General features: G+C 47.5%; 1 protein-coding gene across 1 annotated transcript; it reads right to left on the bottom strand.

The window, feature by feature from the left end:
• Positions 1-2,466: 2,466 nt before the first annotated feature.
• Positions 2,467-10,612, bottom strand: LOC146174922 (uncharacterized). The gene is made up of 3 exons (XM_084585488.1): positions 10,577-10,612; positions 8,127-8,196; positions 2,467-3,659 (listed from the first exon to the last, which is right to left on the bottom strand). Exons 1-3 carry the CDS (start codon positions 10,610-10,612, stop codon positions 2,467-2,469), a joined length of 1,299 nt encoding a protein of 432 aa, XP_084441614.1.
• Between the last annotated feature and the right edge of the window lie 552 nt (positions 10,613-11,164).

Below are 11,164 nucleotides of genomic sequence, written 5' to 3'. Positions count from 1 at the left end.
AATCCGGAGATTTTTTCCCAGTTAACCCGCCATCCAGTCTGGTCACGAAACTTTTCAACAACGTTAACCAATTCACAAATGCTCTCTCTGTTTTCACAAAATACTGCAATGTCGTCCGCGTACGCAAGTAGCTTCACATGCGCGACTGAAGCTTGAAACCCGAGATGCATTCATTATTGAGAGTGGCCAAGCATAATGGCTCGAGATAGGCTGCAAAAAGCAGAGGAGAGAGTGGGCATCCTTGCCTCACCGAAGAACGCACTGCGAGACTGTCAGTGAGATCGCCATTCACTATAATACGCGTCGAGCAGTTTGCGTACGCCATTCTCACTCCCTCCACGATTACTGAGCCCAGGTTACAATGCTCTAGAATGGAGAAAAGGATGTCATGTGATACGCGATTGAACGCTTTTTCCAAATCCAGCTGAATCATGGCAACCTGACTTCCAAGCGTGTCTACACATTCCAGTACGGTTCGTGCCACATGTATATTTGTGGCGATGCTGCGACCTCTTAGCCGCACGTTTGGTGCGGTCCGACTAATTTGGCTATTACACTCTGCAATCTCTTCGCTAAAACCTTCATAAAGATTTTGTAATCGATATCTGTCAGGCTTATTGGCCTATAGGACTTCACCAACAGGCGTTTCTCCGGATCATCAGTTTTTGGAATAAGTACGATGTGGGACGTAGTAAATGATAATGGCACTTGTTTGCGTTCGTAGGCTTCTCTTATCACTTCCAACATAAGGCTGGAAACATGGTTTTTAAATGCTTTGTAAAAGGAGGCGCTCAGCCCATCTGGTCCAGGGGCTTTCCCACATGGGAGGTCATCTATGGCCTTTTCTATCTCTTGCAATGTAATAGGCATTTCAAGGCTCTCTTTCACATGATCTTCGAGCGTTGGCATTAGCCGTAAATATTCTTTTGGAAACCCTTCACTATGTTCGCGCGTATTACTCAGAAGCTCAGCAAAATGTTTCAGAATCGCACACTTTATATCTTTAGCATCGTTTGTAATCTGCCCTTCATGTCTTATTTGCCTGATTTCCTTCTGGCAAGCATACCTTTTTTGATCTGATAGCGCTCGCTTTGTCGGCGCCTCGCCAGCCCACAGTTTATCGCTTCTTGCACGTATAACCGCGGCTCTGTACCTCTCAGCTTCGATTCTTTCTAAATGAGATTTCACATCTCTTATTTGCTTCGTGAACTTTCCTGGCGCACAGCTTTCCATGCACAACAGGCACTCAAGTTGTCCATGAAGTTCCTTTTCTGTTTCTTTCTGTTTGTACCGAATAACACTGCTCTTTTCTATTGCTTTTATCTTCACCTGCTCTTTAAATCTTTCCCATTTATCTGCATGACTTTCTTCATGCACCTTAAGCAAACATTCCAAATCGTTCGTGATTGCCTTAACAAACTCTTCGTCCTCCAAAATTTTCTCGTTCAGTTTTCATAGATGCCAGTTGAAAACAGATTTCTTAACCTTCATACCAAAAGTCGCACTAACAAGGCAATGATCACTAAACGAAATAGGTTTTACAATATATTCGGTACAGATTGGAACGAGATCAATAGATACATACAGCCTGTCTAGTCTCGCATGACTATCGCGTTGAAAGTGCGTGTATTCCGGACGGGTTCCAGCAGAAAACACACTTCCAATGTCTTCCAAGCAATAGTCATGCACCAATACATTCAACAGTTCAGCGCTCTTGTCTTTCACTGGTCTAATCTTCACTCGATCAGTAGCAGCACACACACAGTGAAAATCGCCCAATACAAGCAAAATTTTGTCACATTTCAAGTACGGCTCGAGTGACTAAAAGAAGTTTTGACGATCACTTTCAACATTGGGGGCGTACATACAGACTGCACGCCAAAATAAATTTGAGAACAAAAAATCAACAACCAAGAGTCGGCCACTTTCGCATGCAAATACGCAGTGTACGCTTATACCCAACTATTGCGAATGAAAAGAAGGCATCCGCCTGATGCCCCCACAGAGTGACAAACACACACATCAAAGTTTGCATGGAAAACAGACACCATGCGGTCTGCATGGTCCTGAGATTCTATCTTCGACTCTTGAACGGCTAATAAGTCGATTTCATTATCTAGCAGCAGGCGATTCAACTGGCATTGCCGCCTTCGGGCTCCAAGCCCTCTAACATTCAAGGTTGCTACACGTAATGGGACATCTAGCTTAATTTCCATGCATCTAGAGAAAAAGGCGCCCGATCCATGTGATGCCTACCTCAATCGTCCATGTTGCTCTGCTTGTCCGAGGTTCCAAAGCGTACGTGCTCGTATCCGGCCTCCCAAAGGGATGTCTGAATGCGTACTGAGGCGTGCCTGACCACCGCACTTGCCACCTTCCATAAACGCAGTCAAAGAGCCACAGCCGAAAACAGGCTATGACGGCTGACGCACCCCTTGCACTCACATGCATTAGGTCACGTCCAAACTACGGAGGCGGTTTTCCCGCCTGCCGCGTCTCGGACGAAACGTTCAGCCGAGGCCTCAGCGTCGAACGTCGAACCCCTGGTGCTTTCGGTGGCGGCTCGTCACTGCCACCACCAGGCTGCAGATCCTCACCGGCGCTCTCATCATGGGGCCGCTTCCCAACGGGTAGGCCGCTTACTCCTGCGTTGAAGTCCATAACTTCGGAGTTGGGAGACTCCGCGCTGCCTTGGTTTTCGAGCACAGGTTCTCTGGCGTCCGCCACGCTGTAACTTGCGTCCAGTTGGGAGCCATTCTCCACTGGTACAGAATCCGTTGTCGCAACGGCCGTGGACGTCCTCCTCATTGTCAAAGGGGTCAACACCGGCCCATCATTCCTTGCCGGTTGCCCAGTTGTTTTGGCTGCCTCTTCCGCGTCCGCCTCATCCATCAGATGCTCGGAAAAATCTTCGCTGTTCCCAGGTCCAGCGATGCTCACGTAGCTGCGAGAACACTGCCCTTCTTCGTGGCCAAAACGACGGCATGCACCACAACGCAGAACCTTACACTCCCGGCGAATGTGGCCGGTACTTCGACACCGGAGACATAACGGAGGCCTTCCAGGTACTACGACGAGCGCCAACTCACCGCCGACGTTCAGCTGGTGCGGCAAGTCGTCCAGTTTGACCCCCACTTTTATCTTCAAGGTGACAATCCTGCTAGTTGAACCCTTATCCGATATGCCATGCACGCGCCAGCGTTCCCTGGCCACTTGGAAAACCTTTCCATACGGCGCGAAGGCCACACGCACATCTTCATCCGGAACGTTGTGAAGCAACCAGTGGAGCTTCAGCCTCGCATCCTGGTTAGCGGGATCAATAACGAGGCAGTGACGTTGCTTCACACACAACTCTCCCACTCCAGCAATCTTCTTCACAGCATCCGCGTCTTTCATGGTGATGGCCCAGACGTGGCTCATGCGATACGCCCCCATGGCGATAACGTCAGGGAGCAGCGAACGCTGAGCCAACGCGTCTCGGAAATCTTCCACCCGGTACGGGCGGGCCCTGATATCCGCGTGCAAAAAAACTGTGTTTAACACAAAACGCCCTGTTGGAAGACTTGGCAGAATAACCTGGTAGCCATTATCCTGTTCCATAGCCCTGTTACCGCGGCCCGACATGGCCGCTGAAGCCGCTCCTGCGGAGAGGGAGGCCACTACTCCATGGCGGGTTATGGTTACAGGGCTATGATTTAGTATATGGATCTAGTTTTGCTCTTTCGTACTTTGTATATTTCCCTTGGCTGTAGAATGTGTGGCCGTAATTCACCGATTGCCCTTTAAACACGCTGAATCGTTTTCCAGGCTATCACGAGGGTTCACAAATGTCCGGTGTCTTTATAATGCGTCGGTTTATTGCCGGCAAACCTCAAGATATCACAATTTACTAGTGCTGATGTTTTTTTATCTTCTGCGAACGCTCGTAAGCTTTCCTACTTACAGAGATATCCGGTGCACTAATACTTGTAATACTTCGCTTTTAGCTTTACTTGTTACCACCGGAGCAGCGACGTCGATGAATACACTTCCGACTGAGGGGTTCCTAAATGTAAACATTCGAGATAGGTTCGCCCGGTGTGCGGCTATCTGTGCATCTTTCGATTGTCAGCGATGTTTATTTTTTCTCATGCATATTTTCGTCATCGCTAGCGAAACGGTACGTTCGTGCTTCCACTTTCGCGTTGAAGGCGGCAGATCTTCAATCGCAGATATGAAGACGAACCGCAAGATCGTACGCGTTGCAGTGACGGTTGCACGCGCATAAGCGATGCGATGCGCGTATATGCTTGCTAGCGCACACTTCGATGGCTTCGTAATTTCGAGGCATTTGAGATACGAAACGTGCTCTTTATATGCAGAATAGTTGTATAATATGTTTGGTATCATGGCTTTTTTAGTGCCCTGGCGTGTCTGGCATTGTCGTTCTGGTTAAGCTTCATCGATCGGCCCGGCTTCTGTTCATAAGCAGAAATACTCTGCCCGGTATCAGTTCCAGCAATGAGCGGTTCGTCAGGTTTCTGTTTAATTGAACCAGACTGAACCAAAATGAAACCGCGCGGAGCTCTCATTCCGGAAATTCCTCTATGGTCCGCGGCCCTTGCTTCAGAAAAAACAAACTGGACGCCATGCTGGAAAAAGCATGCTGAGCTATAAAATAAGATGACTACATTTGGAAAAAAAATTAAACCACACATGTCGTGATTCGAATTTCGGCCTTTACGGGTAACAAGCAGACAGTCTAAGCACTGCACTACGGCGGAATGGGGTTGCGGTGGTTATACCTCTGTTTATGTAGTCGATACCGCTTTTTCGTACTTTGTGTATATTTGTAGGGTGTAGAATTTGTGGTCGTATTTGACCGATCGGCATTCAACCACGCCGAATCGTTTCCCTGGCTATCACGAAGGGTTATCCGTGCCCGGCATCTTTAGAATGCAACGCTTTTTTGGCAGAACCTCAGAATGTCGCGATTTACTAGAGCTGATGTGTTCTGTTATTGTCTTCAAACACATGTAAGTTCTGCTACATACAGAGATATGAGGTGCACCAAAGCTTGTAATACTGCTTGTTTTAGCTTCACCTGCTGCCAGCGGAGCAGCGACGTCAATGAATTCACTTCCGACCAAGTGTTTTGCATACGTAAACACTCGAAGAAGCGACTCCCGATGTCCGGCTAACCTGTGCATATTTCGATGGTTAGCAATGTGTTTCACTTATTCTCGAGCATATTTTTATCCTCGCTAACGAAACGCTACGTTCTTGCTTGCACTTTCACATTGAAGGTGGCAGATATTTAGCCGCAGATATGAAGATGCACTGCAAGATTGTACAAGCTGCAGCGACTGTTGCACACGCAAAATCAACGCGATTCGCGTATATACTTGCTAGCGCACACGTCCACGGCTTCATATCTTCTAGGTATTTGTGAAACAATGCGTACTCCACATATACAGAAGAGTTGTAACATATATATATATATATATATATATATATATATATATATATATATATATATATATATATATATATATATATATATATATATATATATATATATATATATATATATATATGGTTTCATGCTTATTTAGGGCGCAGGCATTTTTCGCTGTGGTCAGTCTGGTTGAGCTTCACAATCCGCCCGAATTGTGTTGAGAAGCGGAAATACTCCGTCCCGTATCAGTTCCATTCATGACGGGTTTGTCCGAATTCAGTAAAACCGGACATGTCCTGTCCTGTATATGAGCACAATACAGGACTGGTCCGCCCTGTTTCATATCCATACCGGTTGGGTTGTCTTGTATGAGATGCATACTAGAAATGGTGGGACCTGTATTAACTCCATACCGCACCGGACCGTCCGGATTGAAATTTATACCGGACATGACCTGCCCGATATAAACGTACTTAAGCTTCGTACAGTACTGGTCGCACCGAAATGAAATTTATAGGGGATAATAAAGGACCGGTTCAAACGCGTTTGGAGCGATACGGGATTTTGACTAGGGCACCGGCAACGCCGGATAATTGATATGCAAGACCAGCACACAGGTCTCCGGATTTATACTGGCGCCGCCCTATACTATGATAATGACACCGTCATCACGTTTGCCACCACCGCCTACTACCAGGAAGGCTCACAGCTCCGGAAATTTTGTCCAGCTGGGGTTTTTTAACGTGCACCTACATCGCACAGCACACGGGGCCTTGCTTTTTGCCTCCATCGAAAAGCTGCCGCCCTGGCCGGGATTCAATCTCGCGTCCTTGGGCAGAGTAGTCGAGTGCCCTAATCACTGAATCACCCCGGCGGGACGGAAGCTATTTATTTTTGAGGTTGTTATAATAATAATTGGTGCAATATTATTACACCAATTATTATTATCCCAGTCAAGTCCAGTCAAATTTATCTAAGCAATTGATCAATATCACACGACCGCCATGGAAGCCAGAAGTGGAGTAGTCTTCTTGGGCGAGTTTATTCTGCCAGGCACCAGAGTCGGAGGTAATAATTCTTCCAGGGCCGTTAGACAGACGCCATGCTAATAATATGCTGGACACTATGGCTAAACATGGGCTCGTTCAGGTTGTTCGGGAGCCTACGCGAATACACGAAGTGTGCAACAGTACTGGATTTGTTATTTATATCTGATGATACGTTTGATTGTGAAATCGCAATAGAAGGAATTTCGGACCACAAGGCTGTTGTTGCCACTCTTTAATCTAGCAATAAATATTTAACTAAAAACAAAACCGTAAAAGTTTGTAACTTTAATCAGGCCGACGGCACGTGTTCTAGACTGCTTGGAACTCTCACTTGATAAAATGCCCCTAGATAGAGACATAATTAAAACGTCACCACGAGAAGAATGTCTATCTCGATTTGTTTTACAAATGAAAAAAAGTGGGAAACCTAATGTTTGGATAAACTGAAGTATAATCCATCTAAAACGAAGACTATGGGGCGCACGGCAAAGGTCCCCTAGGAATCCCACACTAAAGGCTACACATAGCGCACAAGTTGGAAGAGAGTTATAAGACGCAAGAAGAATGTTTTTTTTTTTCCACCACACTGGCTGAATACTTGCAGAATTCTCCGAAACAAATTTGGAGCTACTTGTTTAGTTGGGTGCAGTTATATATCAACTGTAGGCAGCATCTCAGTAAATGGAAGCATATTGTAACAAGCACCTAGTAATAGCCGAAGATTTTGTTGATTTGTTTGCTTCCGTATTTGTACCGAAACTTGACAGCACTGATAGAAACGCCAAGTCAGATGCACTGTGGCAGCAATGTCGATGCATCAAAACGAGTTATCTCCCTGCTATTAAACTTAGATAGCAAGAAGTCCGCAGGACCAGACATGATTCCTAACAATTTAAAAAAAAAATACTGCTAATGGGCTTAACATTTTTGGTAAACATTTTCTCGGTTTCATTGGATAAATGCGCTGTGCCGAGTGACTGGCAGTTAACAAAAGTTGTACCCGTACATAAATCTGGAGACAAATTATGTGTTGAACATTATTGTCCTATATGAATCATATCTTCTGTATGCAAACTGCTAAAGCATACAGTCTGTAAATACCTGGTACAGTACCTTGAAAATCATGATTATCCTTACAGAAAGCAACATGGCTTCCGCAGTTGCCCCTCAACAGTCACACAATTATTCGAAACTGTTTACAACTTTGCCATAGCCATGAACTTCGAAGAAAAAGTTCATATTATAGAGTTAGACTTTTCGAAAGTCCTCGACAAGGTGTGCCACGCAAAACTTGGGGGAAAATGCATATGTTTGGTATCGATCCCAACGTTATAAATTTGGTACTAGCCTATTTACGTAACAGGAGGCAATTCGTTGAGATCGATGGTGAGCATTCACACCTTAAATGTGTCCTCTGATGTGCCGCAAGGGTTTTTTCTAGGTCCCATTTTATTTTTGTTACATAATGTCACGTATATGCCACTGAAGAGGACGATGATGGACTACAGAGTGATAGATGACGAAGCTGAACAACTGAACACCTGAACACCTGCCTGAACACCTACGTCTCTCATCTCCTGTTGTGGTATTAGCCTTCTGCCATGTATCATCGTGGTGGAGGTGAATAAGGATCCCCGTACGTGCCAAGTAGCCCATTAGCTCATTGTCCGAGTAGCCAAAAGCTGCATTTGCGAAGCGGCCGCCTCCTACCTGGGATCACAACCACCTTCTCAAACAGCTACGATTACTTCCGAAGCAGCCCTTACCACAGCGGGAACATAGCCTCAGCCAGTTGTCCTCACAAAAATTCGCCATTCTCCCATCTTTATTGGCGATGACAACCGAGGCGTTGATGATTCGTTTGATGCGTATGAGTGCTGCAGCCGGAACAACCACTTGGACGCAACCATCATGCTCGCTAGCATCATCTTTTATTTGGCGGGAACAGCTCGAACATGGTTTCACAACCATGAGCTGCAAGCGAAAGCTGCACAACTTGTTCGGTAAACAAATTGAACAGACTCTGGCTGCAAAAACCGAACTTTCTTCTCGTGTTGAATTCCCCACGGAGTGGGGAATTCAAGGCCGACATTCGCCTACATTCAAGGCATGCTTGCGTTGTGTCGCAAGATCAACACCTCCATGCCGGAATGTGGCAAGGTAGGGCATATCCTCAAGGGTATCGCGGATGATGCATTCCGCATCCTACTCTGCATGAATTGCTCTACTCTTGACACGGTACTTCAAGTCTGCAGAAACTTCCAGCAGGCTAAACAAAGACGTCTCGTACATCGCTTTGAGCGTCTTCCGAACACGGCGGCTACCTCATCCGGTGATGACCTGACCCCTTTGCACCAGCCTTCCCATCCCATGACTCGCATCGTCCGGAGAGAACTCGAGGCCCTACCTCCTGCATCACTCCCGTCCCCGCGGTCCGACACCGTGGCCATAATACAGACCGTTGTCTGACAGGAACGTGCAACCGTCGGCCTCTCCTCTAGCTCCGTGCCACCCCTTCCACCATCGCACCCTGTTCTTTTAGTGGCTGCTACCACCACCATCACAGCCTCCCCACGTCGCTACATTGGTCACAATCGTCCAGACTGGCGCACCTCAGACGACAGGCGAATCTGCTTCATTTGCTGTCGAGTCGGCCACAGTTCGCGGTATTGCCGTAGCCGTACTTTCCGCACCCCTCGCTCCTATTACAACGCTGACCGTCGGTATTACTATGGACCGCTACGCTTTGCTGCCCCGCCAGACGAGCCAAGCCCCACCTATGATTGACCTCGACACTTTCCTCCTCAACCAGATGAGCCTCCCACCCAAACCGTCCAAACTGCTCGTTGCTTCAGCCGATCTCCATCTCCACGGGGTAATCGATCCCGTTCACCGGTGCCTCGTCGCGGCTCCTCCCCATCATACGCCGGCACCTACTCGCGAAACTAGCGAATGCAGCGCCAGGAAGTGACGCTGCATTACCGACCCGGACTGCCCGGACTGCCAACTCGGGTCTGAATCCCGCACTTAGACGTAATCGCATGGCGTCCCAATTTCTGCACTTATTGACACTATTGCCCGCATTTCTGGCCTCAGTTCCTCGTTCCGCCGACGCCTCAAGAAAATTCTCACACCAGCCACCTCATCTACCGTTCGTGTTGTGAATGGCAACACAGCTGCTGTGATTGGTATGTGTACTGCCCGCATTAGCATTGTCGGCTGCAACATCCCAGTGTAATTTACAGTCCTCACCACTTGCCCTCAAGACGTTATATTACGCCTCGACTTTTTAAATGCACACTCCGCTCTCACTGACTGTTCTTCTGGACTGCTTCATCTAGACCTGCCGTTTGGCTCGATGAACAAGCTCATGCAACTTCAACACCTTGTTGTCCAGCCCCGCCCTATCGATCCAGCTCGCACTGACAGACAGGGGCCAGGAGCTGCTGGAAACATATGGGTCCCGCAACTAGGGAACCACCCCGTCTGGTGCAAGCATGCACCACCGAATTATTTCGGGCTTAATAAATGTTGATTCCTCCTCCGTCCTCGCTCCACTGAATTTACTCGTCTGCTACCTGAAGCCGATTTGTATGGGCATAGGACACCTTTTCCCTCCATTACTGATGGCGACTACGCCGTTCCCCCCCCCCCCCCCCCCTTAACCGATGTGACTCTGCAGCGTATTTTCCAGTCTGAACTTTAACCTTTTTGCACAAGTTCTTCCTGAGGGCATTTCTCTCGCCAAACTAACCCCGCTGTCTGACTTTATTGTCTATGCAATTTTACCTTACCCTACTGCTGGAGCATCGACACGACATGCGTCATCCCTGTTTACGGAGGCCCGCATATCAGGAATGGTAGCTCCTGAATTGTGTGCTGATCGTGCTCCAGCATTTACGAGCCTTCTGGCTTCGTACAGTGATATTATCGATTTTGGTAACCGACCCTTGGGACAAACATCTCTCGTTACTCATCGTATTGATACCAGAGACGCCAGCCCAATTCACAGAGGACATTACCGAGTCGCCATTTTCGAACGTCGCGTCATACAAGATGAAGGGGACAAGATGTTGGCAAGAAACATTACGGAGCCCTCGAGCAGCCACTGGTCGTCATCAGTCATGCTTGTTAGAAAGGACAATACCTGGAGGTTCTGCGTTGATTCCCGACACCTCAACAAAGTTACAAAGAAGGACGTTTACCCATTTCCAGGATAGATGATGCGCTCGACTGCTTGCACGGTGCCAGTTATTTCTCTTCGGTTTATCTTCGTTCCGGTTATTGGCAGATCGCGGCTTACAAACGGGACCGAGAGAATAGCGCTTTCGTCACTCCCGGTGGCCATGTACCAATTCAAGCTGATGCCTTTTGGCCTGTGTAATGCGCCCGTTACATTCGAGCTTATGATGGACTCACTTCTACGTGGTTTCAAATTAACGACGTGCTTATGTTATCTGGATGACGTGTCATTGTCTTTTCTTCGACCTTCGAGAGCCTTCTCCATCACTTTGATGCCATCCTTGGAGGCTTCCAAAGAGCTGGCCTTCAGCTGAATTCTAATGAGTGTAACTTCAGCTTACGTAAACGCAAGACACTCGGACACTTGGTCGATGCCCGCGGCATTCAACCCGACCCCGACAAAATTCGTGCTGTAAATGCATTTCCTACACCCCGC

The sequence above is a fragment of the Amblyomma maculatum genome, chromosome 11 (assembly GCF_055883805.1).
Source record: "Amblyomma maculatum isolate TAMU_Amacu chromosome 11, ASM5588380v1, whole genome shotgun sequence".
In the NCBI taxonomy this organism is placed as follows: domain Eukaryota; kingdom Metazoa; phylum Arthropoda; class Arachnida; order Ixodida; family Ixodidae; genus Amblyomma; species Amblyomma maculatum.
This window is presented reverse-complemented; position numbering and strand designations above follow the sequence as displayed.

Bases quoted from the DNA above. Each gene is read 5' to 3' on its own strand.
- LOC146174922 (XM_084585488.1), bottom strand. From the start codon at position 10,612: ATGACTGATGACGACCAGTGGCTGCTCGAGGGCTCC. The intron at 8,197-10,576 runs GTAATGTTTCTT...TTGTGATCCCAG, and splicing joins AGTGGCTGCTCGAGGGCTCC to GTAGGAGGCGGCCGCTTCGC. The intron at 3,660-8,126 runs GTACGGGGATCC...GCCATGGAGTAG, and splicing joins GCTAATGGGCTACTTGGCAC to TGGCCTCCCTCTCCGCAGGA.